This window comes from Cydia fagiglandana, chromosome 17 (genome assembly GCF_963556715.1).
Source record: "Cydia fagiglandana chromosome 17, ilCydFagi1.1, whole genome shotgun sequence".
NCBI lineage: Eukaryota > Metazoa > Arthropoda > Insecta > Lepidoptera > Tortricidae > Cydia > Cydia fagiglandana.
This window is the reverse complement of record NC_085948.1, coordinates 14,000,231-14,025,649: the sequence shown is the minus strand read 5'-3', so window position 1 is coordinate 14,025,649 and position 25,419 is coordinate 14,000,231. Positions and strand designations below refer to the sequence as shown.

The following is a 25,419-nucleotide window of genomic DNA, read 5'->3' as shown; positions in this document are numbered from 1 at the left end:
ACTTGTTTTCTTATTTCGTCGGCTTGTCCAAGGTAGCAATTACTAATTTCCTTGAATGGAGTTACGAGGTTTGCGACTTAAGCCGACGATTTGACTCATTCATGTAAACTGAGGACGTTATACGTCGAATATTTTAGTTATATAGGCATTTTTTTAATTGTCTTTTTTTTTCTATCGAGCTATTTTTAACCTACCATTTTGGTTAGAGTCTTCAACCATGGGTTCACCAACTCCAGGAACCGAATAGGTACCTACCTACCAACGAGAGCAAAGTACCAACCCACTTATGTTTTCCGTATGTGTACTTAACACAATACTCACAATAGGCGGTACTGGTATAAAAACACTGTAAAACATTGTCCCAATGACTCAGTCATAACTATTAACATAAACTAACACACAATTAAACAATCCATTATTACACTTTTAACAAACCGACACTATTGTAACATAACATAACGGTCAAACAGGTATCCCTTACAGATAGATCTCTTTCATTCTAAAACGCATTAAACCTCTCAATTTTACTAAAACGTAATCCCTTTTAGAATTAAGCTTCCAGAATGTGTTTATTGCTACTTTTCAGATACAAAAAGACAGTTTTTAGAGTAATAAATAAATAATAATAATAAATATTTTAGGACATTCTTACACAGATTGACTAAGTCCCACAGTAAGCTCAAGAAGGCTTGTGTTGTGGGTACTCAGACAACGATATATATAATATACAAATACATACTTAAATACATAGAAAACACCCATGACTCAGGAACAAATATCTGTATCATCATACAAATAAATGCCCTTACTGGGATTCGAACCCAGGACCATCGGCTTCGCAGGCAGGGTCACTACCCACTAGGCCAGACCGGTCGTCAGTAATAGGCGGTCGTTTACGACATTTTCTAAATAGGCTGAAGTTTAGTTTAAAGTCTGGGTACTAGTATCGCGTGGGGGTTTTTACAATCAGGTATGTTTGAATTTTTGACGAACAATTGTTATGTGAGGATTTGTCTGTATAATCGCAGTCCTTTGTATGTCTGTCTGGTCCTACTATCTCCTACACGACTTATGAATTATTGTGACAGGATTAAGTACCTACTAGGATAAAATACCCTGTTTAAACTTAAATATTGTTCAGAACTTTTTTAAATAGGTTTTTTAATTATTTCAAATTATATACCTACCTAATTAAGTTAACTACTGGAATAATGTTGTAGTTAATAATTACTGGAATATATATTTTTGGCATTAGATATTTTTTCCAATACTGTAGGTACTTACCTACCTACCTATAGGTACAGACTAGAGTGGATTCTGTGATACAAGCAAAAACTTCTTGAAAACGAATAAATTGATATAAATTATAAAATAGATACTGAGATGTGGTATAGGTATTTGCAGAATATTTTATAATAGCTACTTAAATATTACGCGGAACCTCTACCTAGTATAATGTGATTTTTATTAACCCATGGAGCGCCCCAATATTACCGTAGTATGGAACTCCTAATCAGGGGCGGCGCGTGAAACATCCATAGGCAAGCCAAATTAGCCTCGGCTTACATATTTCCTTTACAACTCTGCTCAAACGTCCAAAAATAGGCAAGCCGGTGGGAATCGGTTTTTATGAACACGCCGCCACTGCTCCTAATACTAGTTACCAGCACACATGTGACAGTAGGGCGCTCCACGGGTTAACCCTTGACCAGGCTAAAGGCTAGTGTTTCCCACATACGGCACTTCAAACATGTGTTCTATTTTCGATTAGTAACACTGACATTCGATCAACATTCGATTGTCATTATTGAACTGTCAGCTTGGTAAAGTGTTTAGGTAAGTACTCATTTTTAGGGTTCCGTACCCAAAGGGTAAAACGGGACCCTATTACTAAGACTTCGCTGTCCGTCCGTCCGTCCGTCCGTCCGTCTGTCACCAGGCTGTATCTCACGAACCGTGATAGCTAGACAGTTGAAATTTTCACAGATGATGTATTTCTGTTGCCGCTATAACAACAAATACTAAAAACAGAATAAAATAAAGATTTAAATGGAGCTCCCATACAACAAACGTGATTTTTGACCAAAGTTAAGCAACGTCGGGAGTGGTCAGTACTTACTTGGATGGGTGACCGTTTTTTTTTTGCTTTTTTTTTGTTTTTTTTTTGCATTTTGGTACAGAACCCTTCGTGCGCGAGTCCGACTCGCACTTGCCCGGTTTTTTAATTAAGTGAATATTATAACGATAAATAACTGTCAGTGTGAATGAGTGGATGCGCTATCTACTATAGTATTTAGAGGTCATTGACATGAGTGACCTGTCAGTGACACTGAATGACCTGACTGCAGGTAGTAGTGTTAGTAGACCAAGAATAAAATAAATATTTGGTTGACCTATACCTAAATTATATTAAGTTTTAATTATTATTTTGGTCTTATTTTACTTATATGTATTTGTATTTTTTACAGTTACCGTAGAGTTTCGTATCTTTGCCTGCGCTACCTATTTTCGCCTAGTTTGACATAAGTTGCCATTAACAAAATGTTTCTAATGTAAGCAGGTTTATGACCTGCTAAATACAAAGTATTTTTACGGGTGTCAAGATTCTTCGAACATTCTGCGGCTAACTTCACACAGTTGTCCTTTAGTGAGGTTTTTTCGCAACGTCGACTACACGTTTTTTTAAACCAGTGTTTTAACTTCAGTTTTAAACGGTGATACGGACCCGGTAATGGTAAACTTTTGACATGATTATATCCTATAACTATTTCTTTTTCATATGAAACTATTATTTAATGGCCAGCTTACGTTTAGAAGTCACAATTGGATAAAACATTGGTGAGGGTACTTTGCGTCCATCTTGTTGCCACATTTCGCCTACCCCTAGGGTTGACAAATTTTTTGTACCACATTCATTGGTGGATGATATTACTTGTTCCCAAATTTAAATATTTTCTTATGTTTGGATATTTTAGTTTACGCTATATGCAAATGCTTATTTCTACTCTTACCGATATTGAATAGGTACCCAATAGGTATTTTTGTGTCTCACTTTGTGTAGATAAGGTTGATTTGATGTCGATTACGATAATAACAACAATTTTGCAACAATTAAACAATTTTTATTTATTTATTTATTTATTTTAAACTTTATTGCACATACAAAAAGTACAACAGGCGGACTTAATGCCGGTATAGGCATTCTCTACCAGTCAACCATAGGGCGAAACAGAAAAGCGTCCATGTGGGTGCAGTGAGAAATAAACAGAAAAAAAAAAAACGTAACTTTTGAGCGAAGTTAAATATCAACATTCTAAATACCAACTATATACATATATTAATTATGTTATACCATAAGACTAAGAGTACACTAAATACATAGATAGATATATATATATATATATATACACAAGGATATATACAAATACATATAATTGCACATGCGTTAAGGGTTACCTACCTACTAATTCCTACTGTGCCTGCCTTAGCAGGTGGTTATAAAGCAAACGTTTGAAAGTTAACTTGCTTGGAGCCTGTCTGATCGTCAGAGGGAGCGAATTCCAGAGGCGGATTGCTTGTACGGTGAAGGAAGAAGAGAGAAAACCACTATGGTGAGGAAATACCGAAAGTTTAAGAGAGCGGGAGGAACGTAGTTCACAACCCGGGCGAGGGGTTACAAAACTGAATCTACATTTTAGATAACTGGGAGCAGATGACTCGAACAGTATCGAAAAAAGCAAACAAAGAATTCTGAGAGTCCTACGCTGCCGAATAGGGAGCCAGTTAAGCTGGCGACGGTAATGAGATATGTGGTCGTACTTGCGTAGACCGAAAATAAAACGAATGCCGTTATTCAGCAAGCGATCGAGCCTGTTAAGTGAACACTGTGAAATGTTTGTTGTGCACACGTCAGCGTAATCGATGAGCGGAAGTATTAGTGACTGCACAAGTAATTTTTTGGTGGGTATTGGGAGAAAGTTTTTTAAGGGATATAGAGAGCGTAAAGTACCAGTGACCTTTCGACTAACCTCCGAAAGTTGCCCGTCCCAAGATAGATGCCTGTCGATTATAATACCGAGATCCTTAACCTGGCTCGAGAAAGGTATTGACGAACCATCAAACATTATTGGTGATACAGAAGCGGTGTCCAAATTCAGAAGTTGACGCTGGCTTCCCACAATGATGGCCTGACACTTAGATGTTAGGCCTGACACAATTTTGTTAAAAATAATTATTTATTTAACTTATAAACCATTACTCCCCTTTATTTGGCATGTTGGTTAATTTTTGGCAGCCCTAGCTTCATTATAGAAAATGTATGAAAACAACTTCAAACTGTTACCAAACTTCGCCTACTACCCGGTTTTTTAAATATATGCCTAGTCTGGTGAAGTTAAGGTTCATAGCACATTCCAAGGAGATACGACTTAACATGTGTAAGTCACAGAAAAGTAAGTATTAGCGGCAAGGCATGCCATAGGCGAAGATTGGGAAAAATACCCAAACATCGCCTATTGCCTTTAGGGCCATTTATTACCAACTTAACCAATGAAATTCAAAGTTTTAGCGGTGTATTCTGATAGTTAGGAATACTAAAAAACGTTTTTTCGCCTTAACGGATTAAAATGCTTTCAAATTTGAGAGATTTTTTGGGAAAAGTGTCAAAACCCAGGCGAAGATACGAAACTCTACGGTACCTACTTTCATACCTACCTAATTACTTGTAGAGGTATTAACGGATCACTGTCATTTTAGCACCCTAGTAGGTATGTAAATTATTGCCTACCTAAGTATGTAAAACAAATTATAAAAAGGTTCAATGAAAGTAGGTACCTACCTAATAAATAGGGGTGTCATTCTGAATCCCTAACAACGTCTTAAAGTCACTTACCCTAACTGGTTTGTCCTAATGGGCACATGCCCTAACGATCAATTGTCATAACGATTATTTTCCATAATGTAAGGTTCCGAAAAATGGTTAGGTTTTAGAACTTGCTACCACAAAAGTGGGTTAGGTTAGGGTCAGAACTGCGACCCTCGCAATAAAGAAAATATGCTTAATATCATTAGGATAAGTAATCAACACTAGGGAAAACAAAATTTGGGTTTTTATTGTTAGGACAACTGATCATTATGACAAACAATATTAGGGAAAACAAAAATAGGAGAAAATACTTTAGTTAATGTAACTAACCATATATGGACTTCTGGGTCTGAAATAAAGATATATTTATTTATTTATTTAGGGATTCAGATATAGATCCAATAAATAGCTACTTAGGAAGGAAGTGACATAAATGTAAGTTCCTAAAACTATCTTGAAATTCCAGTACCTAGGTAGGGGTGTAGGAGGTAGGTACCTACCTAGCAACTTAGTTATTGAATTTCGAGTCTCGGTGGAAACTCAACGAAGGTTATTTAGAAGGGATCGCTTTTTGCCGATAACATGCCTTTTCGCAGTTGTCAAAGTGTCTCTGGTTTTCCTGTCCACAATAGGTAACAGTAGGGTATAGGTACTTATGTTTCGATATATTAAGGTAAAGTGGGATAAGACTATCACCGGGATATGACCGAGCAAACTAAACTATGTTCGTCATACCCCTCCTTACCTTACACTTACCACAGAATAATAAATAGCCCTTAATGTTTGTCAAAGCGGTCCAAATGAAACCTTCGTCTCTGTGTTATCCCGCAGACGGATAAATTCACAAAGCTCGACTCACCTATGGACGCAGTAAAGTAACGAATTCGTCTGCCTCCCCCATCGCCGTTTGTAGGTCACCCCTACAAACATAGCTGGCCATGACACGCCACGCGGCCATCCCCAAATATAAAGAATAAGAAAACGCTTCTTATCACGCTCCATACAACCACTACAAGAAATACACCCATATGTTACGCTACGCAACTGATAAGGAGATAAGAATCCAGTACATAAGGAGGTGTGTCAACGTTACGGAATGTAGGTACTAGGCTGACATATAGTGTGGGCGTCACATGTGACGGTATTCGGGTAATGTGACACGTGTGTGCGGGCGGAGGGTGGTGGGGGGTAGGCGGGGCCGGGGGCGGGCCCCACGGGCGGCCACTGCCCGCCGGCGCACGCAGCGAGCCTCGGCATTCGCGCGACACCGCCGCTCCGCGCGCCCGTCTGATTCCCCATTCCGCGCTCGCGCTCCGTACGCGCCGCACGTCCGCGCCTGTCCCGTGTGTGCAGTGTTACGAACTGGACCGAGTGACTAACTTTGACTTCAGTGAGCTATGCGCCGGAATTGAAACACGAAAGGGTTATAAGTACGCGCACGCGCGTCCGAAAGCAGCATGGAAGAAAAACCGGAGGAACATTACAGCTTACGCTGGAATAACCACCAAGCGCACCTCCTCCGCTCGTTCGAAGCTCTCCTGCACGCCGAGACCTTAGTGGATGTGACGCTAGTATGTGCCGAACGTCGCGTCCGCGCCCACAAGGTGCTGCTCGGCGCCTGCAGCCCGTTATTCCGACGGATTTTCAGCGAGAACCCTTGCAAGCATCCGGTCATCGTGTTAAAAGATTTCCAAGGATGGGAGGTGCAGGCGGTTGTGGACTTTATGTACCGTGGCGAGGTGTCTGTGGCACAGGAGCAGCTAGGGACTGTGATACGAGCCGGGGAGTCGCTGCAAGTGCGGGGTCTGGCGGATCACGAGCGAGAGGAGAGCGCGCGGTCGTGCACGCCGCGAAGCCCGGTGGCGGCCGACCCGCCGGCGGCCTCGCCGCCCGCGAGCCCGGCGAGTCCTCAGCCTAGGAGGAAGCAAGCTCGTCCAAGGCGTCGCTCTGGAGAATCTGACACGCCAGAGAACTTGTCAATGCGTAGATCGCCGGGTGATGGAGGCTTGAAGGCGGTGAGGCTGGCGCGCCCGCGCTCGCCTCCGAAGCAGGAGGCCGAAGAGGCCGAGGAGGCTCCGCCGCCGCCCCGCATGTTCCCGCCGCACCAGGACCTCTACCCGCCAGTGCCGCCGCAAGCCGTCTCAGCCCTATCCCTCACGCCGCCTCACAGTAAGTACTCAATATACTAATCTAGATGGTCATGGCACGCAACAAACATTCCGAAAATAATAACACGTTATGACGAATTTTTAAACACAGTGCATAGTTGTTGTTGTTAATTTTCAAATCCGTACTACTCATATCAATTTTGTCAAGATGCCACGGCAGAAATATGTCAAAATAAAAGGGTGTCCAAATCAATATGCAGTGTCTCGGACAGTCCTGTTTTATAGTATGAGATAATTAAAAACGTATATTAAAAAGTGACTAGTGTTTATTAAGGTTATGCTATAAAAAGTTAAGGCCAATATTAAAAGCAAGGCTGTTCTGGATGAACAATAATTACGCACCTGGTAGGTAAATCGGTAAATAAAAACTGACCTCGGCATCAAGATCTTAAAGTTAACGCTACATTGGTTTATTGGCTACAGCCTTTTATTTTATACATAAACAAATTATTTGTCGTTTTTTAGTGACAAAATACACAATTCTGTTTTCCACCTGTAGGTATTCTTTTAGTAATAGTAAATAGATGTTGCGCCTAAGTAGGATAGGATGGTACTTAGGTAGTGTAATTAAATATAGGTACATATGTTAATGGTAGGTTGTAGGATTTAGTTTAGTGTAGTGTTTTTCTAATGAGATTCTTACAAGAAAAGGACCGTGTCATGTTAGCAATAAAAGGGTTAAATCGCACCTAATTAAATATGGCATGTCACATGGATAATTACCTACTTAAAATTTATTTTAAACAGACACGATATTTTATATATAAACGTTTTCAATGAACTACTCGTCTAAAAACACGAAGTGGCATTATAACAACATATTCTTAAATTAGTTTATTGTTTTGCGAAACCTGTCAGGCTTAACATAATTCGGCCCTCCATCATTGCCCCTTCGCGACCCACAAAATTCGCTTTAAATAACCTACTGTTTAACCCCAGCGGTTCACGAGTTGAGATTTATCACGCTCCACCCCACCGCACAGGTTTCCTCACACTCGATAATGGCATGCTTCGTGATACCAACATACTCACGAAAATATCTCACTTAAAACATATTCCGTTCAGCTCACGAGTCACGAATTTAATCATTGTTGTGACATTGTAATGCCGTATTTAGAATAAAATATCGTTTATGCGCAAGCTTTATAAGCAATTAAATTTTAATGGGGAGAAAGTGACACATCTAAAGCCTTAGCCCTATATCAATGCCGTTTTATGTGAAAATATGTAATGATTCACTTAATTATGCCGTGAGCTAATGTAATTACGGTGTACCGCTATCGGTGGAATCGCAAGATCACATTATCGCTTTAGCTACCTTCTGATTATATTAACCGGAACCTCACATCTGAGATAAAATTAAGATCACCTATTCATGCGTCGGGTGCATTATCTCGTCAATCGCGTGAAAGGTTATAACTTTATAAAGTCCATTAACTTAGCATATCGCAAACATTGGCCCGGCCGTAAAATATCGTTTTAAATGGCGGTGCCTGCATTCTACCCGCCGTGTATGGTCCTCGTAAATGTGTGTCAGTGTAAATTTTACACTTCAATAATTATTGCTCGTGGTCTCTTTGCTCGTATGAAAGAGGAAGCAATTCGAGCAGTCATCTTGCTTTATGATCCCTTTTCGATTTCTAAACGCGTTTACAGCGGAAAACGACGTGGTTCTTGTGATATTTACGGCGAATTTTATTGATGACGCTCGAAGGGATTGCATTTTAATTACAATGCCACACAAACGCAGTAAATATATTACCTTTTCAATTTATTTTAATGTATTTGGCGGAACGTGCGAAAAAAGATAGGTATGCATATTTTGTTTTAGTGTGGTTTATTTATACCTATATATAGATATAAGTTCCTTTAGATCTAGGTAATCATAATCATGCAATCATGGTTGGCGACAGATCTCAACCGAGTGATTAAATTGTTTAAACTCCCTTTCAATTTTATTAATCGCGCAATAATATTAGTGGTATAGTATATATATTTAAGTTATTGTCATCTAAATAATGGGCAGTCATAATAACAAAGGCATAGCTAGGACCGTCCACAAATCACGTCAATAATGTATTTTATACGACAGGTTTAAAACCTCGGTCGGAATTAGTTCAAGGAGTGGTTTTATACGTCAATTTTGTTTTATTGTTTCCTCAGTTTCGCGTATGTGCCGAGTGCTTGATTGCGCCATAATGCCGTGGGTAGTAATGAAGGGTTGCACGCACTCGGTGTGTTGGGACTCGAGGGGGAGATTTGTGAACGTTTCCGCACTTGTCAAGTTTGAAATCAAATTTCGAATGCATTCAAATTTTACTTTAATCACCGGTGTGGTTTTCCTCAAACGTATACATCTAAGTATATATCTTCTCGTTTATTAAATCTAACGAAACGATATTTTCCTCGTACATTTTTAATCAAGCTTCCAAGCTTTAGTAGGACGTCATAATATCAGAATCAGTGGTTAAATTTAATATAAGAGTATATTTTATTGTTTCCTCCATCTCCGTGTGTGATGAGAAGTTGATTATGGTTAATGGTGGTACGTAAATGTAATGAGGGGTTGGAGCGCCGCAATCACAGGCCTTCCTGATTGTGCTCACTTGGACTTGTCAAGCAATTCTAAATTTGAACCGCTCTTGTATTATCTCTGATTGTTTTATTTTCACGCTACTGCAACGATTACTTCGAAATGGTGAATAAAGTAAGATTAACGACCCCGATTTAAAACTATTAGCAGTCGTGGAATGTATTAAATAATTTTAATTACCTTAGGACTTCGTGTGTGGCGTTTACGATGCCGAGTTATTTGTAACGCTAATGGTATTTGAAATCATTAACCTCGCCATAGTTAGCAACAATGAATTCGCTGTTTTTTTTTTTTAATTTCTCTTTACTAGGGCCGAAGGACAGCTATTTGAATTAATTGATGAATCTATGTTGTCCATTGTTTACATAAACCTTATGTCTCGACACGCGAGGTCTCAGACCATTGGGTACATGACCTTCAGGGAGGAGTAAAAAAAGTGGAACTGTGCAGGCGACGACATTGGCACGAAGCGCGCACACGCGAGGATGAATAGGAAAACAATACGTCACCTACATATTAATTACTTGGAATTACTTTTTATACCTACCTATTTTCTATTAGCTAAATCCTGCAGAACATAAAAGTTTTACAGTAAATTTTCTTCTTTTATTATTTGAAATTATTTTCCGTTGTAAATTAACTATTTACGTTTTACATTGATATGTATTAGTAAACGAAGTTAAAATACTTCGTCAGTACGAAAATAACAAATACAATAGGTTAACTGGAAGAGATATCCCTCAAAGGGATAAGTTCGCCTTTGTACTTCTTACTAATTGTACGTAATTTTTAATATTTCTTTCTGTACAATAAAGAGTTTACTACTACTTCTACTACAATCAATATTGCCAAACAAAAATATTGTACGTATTAGAAGTATTACACATATTATTTATTCAAACTTTATAAAAAATATTTTTATATTAAAAAAAAAAGAGCAAGAAATATAAATCGCAACGCAAGTTAAAATTTATTATTTATTATACAAACAAACCTTAAGTAAAATAAAAATACGAGTAATTCAAAGACAGGACTGTCCGCGCAATGCGCATCGTGTGCGCACCGCGAGGATGACGGCGCCCGCGCATCGCATTAGCATTCAATCGGCCTGACCCACTCCCGAGCGTTAACACCTAGGATTATGGGAAACGAGAGCCTTTCTGTAAACACTGCTTGAAGAACGGCTGTATGAACAATAGGGATGTTAACTCTATTTAAATAAATTATTTAACACCATACATTTACGAAATAAAGCACGAGGAAATGATTAGAAAAACGTAGGCCGCATTTTTTGACACAATTTCTATTTCTATTATATAATCAATAGGAGCGCTGCTGGCCTAGCGGTAAGAGCGTGCGACTTGCAATCTGGAGGTCGCGGGTTCAAACCCCGGCTCGTACCAATGAGTTTTTCGGAACTTATGTACGAAATATCATTTGATATTTACCATTCGCTTTTCGGTGAAGGAAAACATCGTGAGGAAACCGGACTAATCCCAATAAGGCCTAGTTTACCCTCTGGGTTGGAAGGTCAGATGGCAGTCGCTTTCGTAAAACTGGTGCCTACGTCAAATCATGGGATTAGTTGTCAAGCGGACCCCAGGCTCCCATGAGCCGTGGCAGAATGCCGGGATAACGCGAGGAAGAAGAAGATAATCAATAGGAAAGAACTAAAAAGTACGTCATTCGTTCAGTGTTCTATAAAGACAGATTCCAATTAATTCTAATCATTTTAACAGTTCGCAAAAATAATCTGATTTGACTAAGTCAGTCAAGTAATCTATTGAGCAAAAAGTTGAATATTACGACTTGTTCTATATTTATACCGTTTAAAAGTTTCGAATTTTTTTTTTTGAGAAAATGGTTCGCAGTTATTTACGAAAATTAAAAGGGGTACTACGTGAAGTTGGAGAGACCCTGGTTTGTGGTCAAATAGATGTAACACTTTGATGACAATGTTGGTTTCCCAATGGCGTCATGTAAAAAGGAACTATTCGTGGTATTGTTATTACAAACGAGCGTGTATGATTTAGAATACATACATATAGTTAAATTTATATGTTCAAAATAATAACTTAAATTGTTACTTAATAATTAGTGTACCTATTTAGCTTAAGCTTAGTTTAGAGCGCACCGCCAACAAACTGTCTCACAGTTTGGCGAAACATTAGATTAAGGTACTAAATATTGTATATTTTCTGTAAAACTTTCAATAAAAAAAATCTAATTTGTTCACTTATATACTCATCAAAAATAGGACAAAAATAAGAAAAAAAAAATAGTGTTCAGCTGACAGAATATTCCACCCTAATTCTTCACCAGTTTCATTATAATATAATGGTTGGCGCCGTCAAGCCGTATTTTATTGATTATACTATTATAGGATCGCAGGCAAGTTGAGTACATACTTATGTCTAAATTCTTGCATCTCTTTCACTCCAATAATGAGCGATGAAGATGCACAAGCTGATTATTGATCAGGGTTGCCATCGCGTGCGCGCAGATGACAACGCATTAGCATTCAATCGGTCTGACCCACTCACCAACACCTCGATTATGGGAGATAAGAATGTAATTAAATTATAAACGGATTCACAATTAATTTAGAACAATTAACTGCTTAGTATTTGTTTATGTAAATACTTTTGGTACCTACATATGAAATATAAAAAATCGTGACATTGTTATGGCAAAAATAAATAACATGACACAAATCTAGTCCATTCAGCAATAACCCCTATTTTTTTAGTAAATAGACTTCTAATATATTGCAATCCCACATATTTAAAATAACTAACCAAAATAAATCCCTATCGTCTTGTTTTTCATCAAATTAACTAATCGTATAATTTATATGACGCGAATTACTTCTCATAGTTTTATCATCTTGAATTAAGTACACGAAAAAATTTAAAATGTGAAAAATATTGTCCTCAAGTGACGGGTTATTTAAGAGACGTTTGTCTCATTTGAAGTGTATATAATATACATTTTTGCCATTTAAAGGTTTCTAAATAAATCTCAATATCTACTTTCACTAGACAGTCTATTGATATTAATATAAAATAATATTTATATAAGAAAAATGTTTCCCTACATTTGTACTCTCTTTACACATTAACTGAGATATGCTTCAGTTAGTTAAAAAGGAAAACTCCAAAAGAGTGACAGAGGGCACTTGAGCCCCATGCGTCTCATTTGACGTTTTCGTGCGTCTTCGTCAGGCTCGAGAGTTTTCTTAAACTTGGCTCTGGAGTCTTGCAGGTTCTTGAAAATAAACAATTTAAAAGTCACGTTCTCATAATAGCACACCACTCACAAGAAAGGTCTTTGTGAGCTATTTTTGCAAATTATTTTCATTGACAAATTTCCGCGTTTTTCAGAGTTCTGTTAGTAGAAAATTCTATGAGACCTTATGTCCTAGTCCTATTTATGTTTTGCTTTCTTGCAATAAAAAATAAGTAAATAAATACAATATTAGTTCATATCAAACTGGCCAACCACTAAGAAAGGACGAAATTCGATCAACCTATTTGTTAGAATTCCATTTTACGCCTTTATTGCCACTTTAATTTCCAAAATAAAGTTAAATTTATTTTGGAAATTAGAATAACTCATTATCAAAGTAGCATAATATAAAGTATCAACGCTTTCAAAACATTTCTCATTCTTTAAATGCATACAACAATAAAAGTTAATACTGTTATGATATGAGCTCGTGTTAATTAACTATAAATAGCAAACATGTAAGTAGTATGTACTGCTCACGCTCAGTTCGTATCACTTCCCCGCCTCAAAGCATAGATAATACAGATCAGTGGGACAGACAAGCGTTAATTGCCATTTTAATCAGCCATTGTGTTGGCCCCACTGTGACGTCACGACACGTGTACCTATATGATGGGTAATTTCATAATTGGAATCCTATTTGTTTACGTTTTTATGGATGCGTTCACGCTTTGCTGATTGCCAGTAATTTATGTTTTCTGATTAGTATGTGGGAATAAGTTGAAGCTTAGTTGGACATGTAGTTGTGATCGCTAAGTACTTCAAACAGATAATGGTTTTAGATACTTATTTGGATAAAGATACCAAAACACATTTGATATCTAGCTACTCTCAAATTGTTCCATAATATGTAACAGGTACATAAACATGATTTACGATTACGACCTAATGTACCCTACGTTTAGCTGTTTAGTAAACATAATACTTTAAAATTCCAGTTAACTGTTGCAGATTGTCTATGCGTTTCAAAACTCGGACATAACGTCATGTACCAACATTCAAACATAAACTGAATTCGCATAAAGCCCGCCGTACACTAGAAACCTGGTGGGCGTATCGGTAATGATATGCGTTATATAGTGCCACAATAATTTATGTGAACATTTCTATCCGCTGCAGGTGATTTATCTAGCAGGTGACTCGGTCGTGAAAGGTGAGAGCGGTGTTACCACATCGTGAGCTGGCTTTGACAAACAAAATGCACGCATTCGTATTGATTAAGCGATATGCATATCGGTATTGGAAGATAATTGAAGGGTTCGTTAAGGACTGGAACACCTAGACAAAACGAGTTCAATAGAAGATATGAGAAACCATCCATAATACAATTTCTATTCAAACAGGGTTAGTTGCGCATGCGCCTTCCGTTACAAATTTAGCGACGATATGTTTTAGTTCAAACGTTACTAAATATAACAGATTTTTTTCACAATCCAGCAGAATAGTAATTAAGTGAGTGTTAAGGAAATACCTACATTGCATGAACAAAGAGTACAGAGTAAATAATAGCTGAAATCCAACCACATTTTTTTTTTCATAGCAACTTTGAAACGCGCCCTTATAGTTAGAAAACAAGAATGGGTGGTCGCCGCGCCGACCTATTCATCGCTTCCTCATAATAAAGCAATAAATATTCAATTCTGCGCCATCATTCGACCAAATAACTTGACGAAAACTCACTGCCTCGATCAGAGTTGCCCTTGTAAAAATAAAATTTACAACCTAGACACTTGCTGATTACATGGGTGCAAGCATAATCCCATTACTGGCTACAGGTAATTGAGTAGTTTACATAATTAAACACTTGCTCACATGAAATATGTAGGTTTAACAGTCTAGGCGCAAATGCACCCGCTACGCGTATTAATATTCCTCGGGCTCGATTCTGCGACCAACTTTTGCATCTTTTATGTGTCCATCACCATTTATTGCAATCTTTTGCATCTGGTTTACATTCCTAACTATCTAACACTGTTCTGTCTTGCATTACTACTAAAATAATAGATCGGCTGTTAAAACTGGTACCAACCCAATGGATGGATATCATGCGATACCTCAAAAGAGGTATGCGTGGCCGTGCCCGCCTTTCGGCTGCGACGGCTGTGGCGGGTCGCTCCCCACCGCGTGGGGAGGTCAGTCGTCATCGTTTTGGGGATGACGGTGCTGCTGGTGTAGGCCAGCTTTTTCGCCACCGATCGTTTATCCAACCCCGCGACCCCTAGCCCGGTGATACCGTTTGAGCGGGGCCGGGCATCGGGGACGCAAGGAAGGCGACCGGCAGCTTAGGCTGGCGTGTGTGGCGTGGTGCATCCGATGAGTGTTGAGTATTGGTACTTGGCTTGCCTCTGCTACTGGTGTAGCAGAGCTCGGGGCAAGTCCCGGGACCAACCCAATCATTATTCATAATTTACTACACTACACGATGGGCCAGCGCCGGCCACTCCAAGGGACACAGCCATGCGGTAGAATGAGATAGCAATATCACTTGCTCCCTCTAACGCATACATGCGTCCCTATATTTACTACATGCTTTTAACTGATTTTGTACCAATATGACAAATCGGTTACACGCATTTCGGCATTGTGTAGGTTGCCTAATTCATAAATACACAATTGGTAAAAAAGTTGGTCGCAGACGCTTATTTACCGTTATAATCGATTCTACCGCTTCAATCTAATTTTAGACGAGCATTAATAATTATTTTTTCCAATCATGAACGATTAAATTGGACGGATGCAAAAAATGTCCTGCGGTAAACTAAAATGATGGTCACACGAGCATTTCCTATGAAATTATAATTCCTACACGAATTTGTTTTCTTATTCGAACATTTCGAACTTATAATTTAATCAAAGTAGAAGACCAGTGATTTAATTCTGGTCATTTTAGTGTCGATTAAACTTATATAAGGTTTGCACGACGGATCCGAAATGTATGGGAAGATCCGCGGATTCGGATCCAGATCCGGATAATTTAATACATTTCGGATCCGGATTGCAAACCCTAAACTTATAAGTGCTACATAAAATTCCATACTAAATTGTTGCCATGTATGCATGCATGCATGTTACGCCAAAAATGTGACAGTTACGTAGGAAGTGGCGCCCTCAATAATTTTCTACAATTTCTTGTCAGATTATAGAATCCCATTCGCATGTTGCCGCTTACCAAACGGTTTGTTTACCTTATTTTTCAAATTAATTATCGCCGGGTGAAAAGCAAAAGTCACTAAGTACTATCAAAAAATTAAAGTAACAATGCACTTTATTACACTTGTAACACGGTTTATTGTCCAATAATTTCAATGGTGTTAGTTAGTGACTTTTGCTTGTCACCCGACGTTATCAAATTATTTCCCAGCAGAATGGGTAGGTCGGCTTAGAAATTATCTATACGCTCATTATTAAAATGATTGCGCATATCGTTTACGACTTTTTATCGATACAAACATCCGTAGAAAGCAGGCGGACGTTAAATATATCGATATACATTGAGTCGATATGCAAAAACAGCAGCAATTATTTCTTAACAGTTGTTTACCCAAGTACTTTATCCATACTAATATTATAAATGTCTGACTGTCTGTCTGTTACCTCATCACGCTTAAACCGCTGAACAGATTTAGTTGACATTTGGTATGGACTCCCGGGGAAGGACATACTCGTAGGGTAGGTAGTTTTTATCCCAGAAAGAAGTGTGGAAGTTTGTATGAGGAATCGACAAAAAGCAGATTGGAAATAAAAATATAGCTCCTCAAATTACTTATTCCACGCAGGCGAAGTCGGGGGCAAAAGCTAGTATTTCATATATGTGACATGTTTTACATTTCTTATCTGTCAAGCTGTGATCATAGTAAAATATGTATAAAAACAAATATGTGAATATAATGTGAATATAAAAAAATATGATATTTGCAGTATTATTCCTGAACTGGACACAAGTATTCCTATTCTGAAATTCTTGAACAGTATTTAAGAAATTAATTATGAAGTTATATTGTCCTTATTGGCTTTTCTTTTGTTATTCATACGAAGTTTTTATAGATGTTTAGATAGGTGTTTATACATATTTAAAGAGGAAAAACCGGTATTTTTATTTAGAGTATAATAAGATGTATTCCTTTCTTAATGTGATATTACTTTTTTTTAATCCATTAAATTATAGATGGTCAACCAAATCTTGTCATTAGAAAAAGGCGGCAGAAAAATGTAGGGCGAAGGGATATCGTCTCATAAAAAATTTGAATTTCGCGCCTTTTTCTACTGACAAGCTTTGCTTGACCATCTATAAATCAAAGTCATATAAGTACTAGCTATAATATTTTATATAATACGGTATGCACATTATCGATAGGCAATTTTAAATATTACCGTATTATAATATTAAAACGTTTCATATTTCCTGCAAAGATATTGTCTATTTTACATTCCATAACACACGTTACTTAAAGCTAATGAGTGATATTAGACTCCCTTAAATATCTCATAATAATAAATCAAATTTTCCTATTAGCTTTACACCTCGACTTGTCTATGGTCTTTAGGACTAGTTTACATTTCCTTTGTCAGTGATCACATTAGAGTGACGTTAAAAGGAGCAATAAATTTGTTTTGTGTAGTGACATCTACCGATTGGCTATAGTAATAATATAGGGCCGACCTCATTTCGATTCTGCTCATTTGTTACTAATGTGAATGTATCACTAATTCTCATTAAGAAGAGTTTTAGTGTCTTACGGCAGGAAACACTGCCTGGTCGTACTTTTTGGAACTACAGAATTATAAGTTGTCATCCGGAATACCTATACTTTACATACAAATGAACTGCGACATAAAATAGTAAAAATTTAATTAAATGGAACTAAAATATTTCCACAATGTGACAGTTACGTAGGAAGTGGCGCCCTCAATAACTTTCTACAATTTCTTGGCGAACTACAGGGCATTATGCATTATGCAGGCAGGTAACCTATCGTCCAAGGAGTTCCACGAAAAAAAATCTGAATCAAAATTTCATTCTCTTGCTGTTCAAACGGCCCATAGAAATAGACCTATTTACACAGATAAGAAAGTTTATTTTGTTTATCTATATCAGTTATTATTGTACCTTTCTTTAGGACGTTTTAAACCCATGTAATTGCGCATAATGGTAATTTATTCGAGAGCAGAAGTTAGTCACTATATTAGACGTAGTCGCAGACAAGCAAAGTTTTGCAATTCATAACGAGATACGTCATTGAGGCGTTAATTGTATTGTACATAGTCAGTGCAGCTTGTCATAATAATAAGGAAAAAATAATCTACGCCAATGTATGACGAATACATAACACATGGTCTTTGGACCACGAAGTATTTAGATTGTGCCTATTATTTCATATTTATCCCACTGAAACAATTGAAATTATTGAAAGCATGTATTACATTAATTCATATTCCAAAGATAACCATACAGCATTTAAATAGTAAAAAATGGCAGATTATCAATATCTTAAACAGCGATCAAGTAACTTATCCCATTCCGATATACGGTCAAATTTCCAGTTTTTAAAATAGTTAAATCTAAAGATCCTTGGACATATATATATAGTACAAATACGAATAACGTTTGGTCACCCTACTATTCCCGCCTTTATAGGAAAAAATAATAATTTGACATTTAATAGAATAGAAAAACAGTTTAAAGAAATGTAAGACGCGTATTGTGGTGTCAACCTTGTTCGCCTACATAGTCGTAATTAATACTTAACACAGTAGATTTGAAGATAACATTCGGGCTCAATAGGTGTGAATGGCGCCATTAGCGAGCTGACAAATGTTCTCTGCCTCAGCGCACGCGCCGACCCAAAATAGTTTTATTAACCGTCAACTTTACTGTGGATCTTGAAAACTGGCAATACGTCATTTAAGGAACTATGCGATTGCATTCCATATTTGAATTTTGGCATAATTTTGTTAAAAACTACTTATGAATTGTTCATTACAATAGGAAGTAAATTTCACTTTCGCAGGTTAGTTTATGATTTATTTTTTTCGCCGTCACGCCAAAACCTAAAATTAGATAGTTTTTAGGGTTCCGTACCCAAAGGGTAAAACGGGGCCCTATTACTAAGACTTCGCTGTCCGTCCGTCCGTCCGTCCGTCCGTCTGTCACCAGGCTGTATCTCACGAACCGTGATAGCTAGACAGTTGAAATTTTCACAGATGATGTATTTATGTTGCCGCTATAACAACAAATACTAAAAACAGAATAAAATAAAGATTTAAATGGGGCTCCCATACAACAAACGTGATTTTTGACCAAAGTTAAGCAACGTCGGGAGGGGTCAGTACTTGGATGGGTGACCGTTTTTTTTTTGCTTTTTTTTGTTTTTGTTTTTTTTCATTATGGTACGGAACCCTTCGTGCGCGAGTCCGACTCGCACTTGCCCGGTTTTTTTTTTAAATTGTACCCTAGGATTTGACCACATCAAAGTAGTTAACGCGTTAAGATCTTAGTACCTACTTCTGTTCCCACACACGAGAACATTTAATTAAAGAAACGTTTGCTTTTGCTAGGCAATAGACACCTACTCAATATAGACTCAGGTAATCTGAGACAGCTAAAACCTCAAACCTACGCACATCACATATGTTATACAGAAATTAAGGCCTGTATACCATTAAAATAGCTTTCAATAAGCGATTATTGATACGCCAAGCGGATCGTAAAGAGGTTGATATACGGCGCGGACTGAGCGCGTCGGCGAGCGCGTTCTTCCAATTACCAGAGGGTATTTGTCAGGGCTGAGAAACGACGCACTATGCAGTCACTCTGCCGTATTCGAACTTCAAGATATTCACAAGAGACGACACGTACTAGATCCATTCTAGATACGTTATAGTTTAGATATCAACTAGTTCTCTATTGCAGCGCAATTCGGGCAACCAATGTCACTTTTACGTTAGATGGAGTAAGATATCTATTAGATGTGAATTGGATCTCTACGTCATATCATGTGGAAATCATTCAAGAGTATCTCCAGAATCGCGAAAATATCAAATTTGACAGGTTAGATCTTAAACATATCGTTATCGTATCTTGGTGATGTCTAAAAGATGTCTAATAGAAGTCTATTTCATAATTCGAATCGGGCCCTGTGTTTTCTGAATGCTATCTGGGAATCAAATGGTGACATGTGGGTCTTTGAGGCCTTAAGTCTTGCTTTGGCTTGTAACCTAACCATGTTCGGGCTTTAAAATTAAGATGCCATAAATCATTTTATAGTATGGTAATTAATTTATAATGTAATGGAACTGTTTACTAACTTCTTTTATTTATATCCAACAAATCAACTTATATTATCTAAGATGTTTTTATATGTATAATAAGTATAATTATGTAATTGTAAAAATCTGAAATAAACAATATTCATTCATTAATAATTTCCTATCGATAGTTGTTAAAATTATCCATAGGTAACTAGACAAAAATTCGGGACGACCGGAACATATGGTCACAAAATATGGTCAACCCAATGTTGTCTGTCTTGATATGTGAGATTGTGAGACTTAGCTTAACTTTAGCATGTACATACTTAGCCATATACGGGTATTTTTAGCTAATATTTACTTTTTTGACTGTTTATAAATAAGAAGCCCTCAATAATTTCTCATTGAGTTAGTTGTTTTTCCCTACATATTGAAGAGGTCCGTTTCTTTGGCTTCGCCCTGGCTTAGCCTGACTTAGCAATATGTGCATTTCACTCGCAAGGATTGGCAATAATTTTCTTATAGAAATGTTCGACATAATTTATTTATTTATTTATTAGTCAAATAAGTAACACAGCATTACAGTAAAACCAAGGCACTGTGAAACTACAAAATAAAATACAATAAGTACAAAGAAACTACAAATAAAAACCAAAGACAAATTAAACATTAGATTTGGGCGCCGACGTAATAAGTATTAACTATTCACATATTGTTGGAATTGTGAGCGTTTAAATTTTAGATAATATTTACTACCTACTACTGCTACTGCCGTGTTAAAGTTACCTGAGAGCCTAACGTGAACCACGTTCAACGTGTTGCTTCTTTGTCGCACTTGTAAATTCGTACGTAAGTGTGACAGGAAGGCAACTCATCAAACGCGGTTCGCGGTAGGCCCTCTGGTATCTTATTCAAGCGATCCTCAAGTCTGCATGCTCGGCGTATGTGACGTTGCGTGTAGGATTCATTGAGTTTTTAGTCATGTCTGTACATTTACTCATAAGTGTTTGGTTTTCCTATAAAAATGCACTTTTGTGCAGGAATACTCGTGGTGTTTAAGGAAACTGAAGCCTTTGCTATACTCAATACTGATTCTCGCAATTTGCGCAGGTAAATAAATAATAAATCTCCAGCCTTTTGAAGTCTGATACAAACATCACTCAATCTGAAACTACAGAAACAGTAATATAATGTAACTGTAGGCAGAGACAAGTAGTGATTTTTAAGAAAACTCACCGACCAACTTTAAACTTGCTCCAAATCACGAATTACCGTACTGTTTTAAACAGATCCAAAAAACTGTTACACGCAACCGGAACTCGAATCATATATTAGGTTTAATCTTATACGAATTTAATAACAAGTGATATGCCCAGACGCCATTGTCCGCCTGAGAAAGAACTCCATTTTTTGTTAACGATAAAGAGGTGCCGACGAACCATCCACGAGATTGATGCGCATGCGTGATCATATCATTCATATCTACCCGCTGTGCTGCGCGTTATTAAATGTACAAGAACACTTTGCTACTGAGCTAAGATATATTTTCGTCACACGACCATAATTGATTCTAGCCGTTAAATTCAAATTTTGAATGAGCGTTCTGTGAATGAGAATCGAAATAAGATCACGAGTGTGTTCGGAAACGCGGCCTCTCACCAACACAATGACCGGCGCATACGCAAGATCTCTCTCTCGATAAACACAAAAAACCCCACGAAAAAACTACATGTCATGCATTGCATCTACGTGTGCTAGTCGATTTCACGGCGGGCATGGGAATTGAGTGGAGTTTAGAAAGCAATTAAAATACAGTCCGGCGACCAAAAAGTGCGCTCGACACATGAAATCGACGGCCACGTCTGTGTCGTCACGATGCACCGCGGCAAAAACTGCCGGAACCGTTAAAGAGCTCCAAATTCACCGCCGCCACTCATCATACCGAGATTTATTGACCCTTGAAAGGGATCCTTTACCGCAGATAAATGTTATTCTGCCGAATCAAGGAAAATACCTTCGTAAAAACTTTTCCCGCTACTAAACTTCGCAACCTACTTAATGTAACGAAAAACGATACAAAGGGACGAGCGTCCGAGACTTGATTTTTTTACGGCCGCAAAGGTCGGCAAGGAAACGAAATCGGATTACTGATCTGTGATTATAAAGTTTCGTACGGACCGCGGGAAACCACAATTTCGTGGCGTGTCTCGAGCATGTTTTGTATAAAGCAACATAGATTAGATATATGTTAATTAAATGTTACTTTTTGTATGTTGGTATCGCGATATGCAGCTGTCAATCACAACCATAACAGAACTGGCAACCGACTTTTGAATAAAGAACATGGCTTTCGACTTTGTTATTGTTTTTTTTTATATAGTTAATAAAATCGTGTTTCATAACTTATGGCTTCGACAACTTCGTTCACTCATACGCCATGTTGCCAACATCATTACAATAATTTTCATTAACCAAAAGCTACTAGGAAATGCGTACCTTATTTCTCGGTAATTTCATTACAAATGTATCTATGTTATTAACTACATAGCGGGGCGACCATGAGTCAGGCACATGAGTAATGTAACACAATGGCGGTGCACAAATCATTGCGGCCTACCACACACGTAAACAGCAATTTGGCCGAAATCAATCTAACCTTTTTCTATATCAATACGATACGCGCCGTGATAAATAGACGCCCATAGACAATTTACTCTTTTGTTATTCGAATGCATACTCGATTGTATCGACTTATAATTGGAATACGAGATAGAACATTCACGTCACTTTCTGTTTTGTTTACTTGCATGAATTAAATTGAGCTTCACAGTGAATCAAGTTTAAATAATCTTCAGTTAGTTGCTTACAGAATAAAATAAGTCTACATAAACATTAGTCTTTCCTTTTAATATTGACAAAGCCTAGTTTTTGTCGGACACTAATTTTTGTACTTTTAACGGTCCATGCACAGAGAAAGTCCACAGTAAGTGTAACGATCTAATCGATTTTTTATTCGTATTCGCAGCTTTATCCGCTTTAAATCGATTCTTGCGAATAACCACAATCGTTTTGGCTCTTTCACATGATAGATTACATTACATACGCAACGGAAGCGAACTATTACCGATACGATCGACAGACCGCAGAGCACATACCCCCGTTCTTTATTACTATAAAACGAGACGTGACGAGCAAACAAAACAACTACGGCTCACTGTAGACACGTTATTACCAGATAATAAATTTAATAACGAAATTAATTAGGCCGTTCCGATTTCTAAAATAACAATGAAGTTTGAAGCGTCATGTGGGCAATAGATCGAAAACGGAGTTGAATCGAGTGATTAAAGCGCTTCACTATTCGGGCATAGACAATGAGATCGACCTCTCATTTCGGCGCGAACCCGAACAATAGAAAGCGCTCCAGCCAAAAACTTCACACGATGTAACATGGGAAGTTAACGAAAATACATTTCAATAGCTAATGCCCAAATTGGTATAAGCTTACGAAATTAACACGTTACCAGGTGTAATTTATTTCAACTCTCCCACCGTGTGTGATTCAGCTAATGTGTTCTTGTTACAATCAAACGTGAACGCTAATTCGGAAACGGTGTAGTGTCATTATGAAATTACAATTAAACCGGCAATTATGAGTCACACGTCATCGTTAGTCACGGGAATGGTTTTTATATGAAACTGTTTTGCACGGCTCAGATGCGTGTGTCATGAGGAAACTGGCGTCCCGACCCAATTCAGTGAGGCATTCACATATCAATAATTGTTTACCACATGTGCCCTAGCTGACCGCCGAAAGCTTCCTTATTGCCATTTCTACTTCACTTCCGTGTGGTCCATGTGTTAGAAGTGAAGCAAAAAAATGTCTGGATCCAAAGTGATCCTCTCGCCATGCGGCAGTATGGATACTGGTCCAGAAAGGTTGAGTTTAAATTACGCACGGTCTACTTGTCATTGGCCTGTGTATGCTTCCCATGCGACAATTACATTTTGCAAATAGAACTATGCGACCATACAGGCAAAGTAGGTACCATTTTACTGTATTTAATATTGTCGCGTTAGTCGCCTCAGTTAGGACAAGGCTTAGTAGCTCAATCAAAGTCGGCCTTATAAATATTGAAACCCTGTTTATCAGTATTCGTTACACCCTATATTATTTATGTAATGAGGACTTATATTGGACACGCGATGTCTCGAACAATGCAAGGATAGTCGCAGCATCATCGGCCTAGACTTCTTTCCAGTTAATCGTTCCCCACATCGGCGTGCGTGTGCCTAGACTGAAACAATGGATTAACCTAGTTGGCGAGAGGTAGCAGTTATGGCGTCTAGATATCGTTCCCGTGTCCTTGCCGGCCGCTATCTATCATGTGATCTATTGTACGTACAGCCGACATCGGTCTTAGATTAAAGCGATAATTAATGCTGATTCCATACGACCTAGATTCGGGTCCGCTCGATAAAGTTAATTTACAGTTATAGTTGTAAATCTCGTTGCAAAATAAACGGCGAGCACGAGCCTGACCATAGACAACGCTCGGCGACTCCCACACAGACGCGCCCCCGTGTGTGCGCCGGTAGTGAATGGGCCCGTACGTGACACGTGCCTAACCCGACACGACCCTTTACGCATGTGTCGAGCGAGACACAACAACACATGTGCGTGACGCGTAAGCGAGACGGAGCTCCCTCTTTCCTCAATGACCGGGGTGCTCTGACAAGTTGTACGCAAGGGTTGCGGACCAAGTTGCCGCTTTCGATTTCTACGCGTGGTGCATATGGGGCACGATCGATCGCTAACTTTGTTGTCTGATAACTTCCAAGTGCGATTTTGTTTACGTCGGTTTCACTAGGGCGAACAGCTGGCGCTTTAAAACGACTTTAGTGTTGACTTTAGTCAGTATACCTACATCTAATGTGCATAAAAACTGAGGCTTTTACGAATATGAAGGTGACACTTGCGAAAATTCTTAAATAATTTGCGGAAAAAATGTCGTGTCGAATTTAACCGTATTGCAGTCTGGTTAGTGTTTCGAAAATAATTGTTTATGGTCGAACAGTTTGTTGGGGGGAGTAGAAAGCGCCGACCGGCTAATTGACCACAAGGTTCCCCGTTCTGGAAATCGTGTGATATAATGAAATCGATTGGTCACAGCGCTTGATATCTTCATGTTGCAGTCTTTTATTTGCATTACATAACCGTGTTGTAACTTGGAAACGTTTGACAAGTGCCTTTTGAA

General features: G+C 38.2%; 1 protein-coding gene across 2 annotated transcripts in view; it reads left to right on the top strand.

Moving 5' to 3' along the window:
• The first annotated feature begins 6,052 nt into the window (after positions 1 to 6,052).
• Positions 6,053 to 25,419, top strand: part of LOC134672561 (protein jim lovell) — a 31,393-nt gene continuing 12,026 nt past the window's right edge. The window contains exon 1 of one of the 2 annotated variants that reach the window (XM_063530502.1): positions 6,053 to 7,033. In XM_063530502.1, the coding sequence (XP_063386572.1) occupies positions 6,322 to 7,033 (712 nt within the window). In that variant the 5' untranslated portion in view covers positions 6,053 to 6,321. The remainder of the gene's footprint in view (positions 7,034 to 25,419) is intronic. The other variant, XM_063530503.1, reaches the window with a different exon arrangement.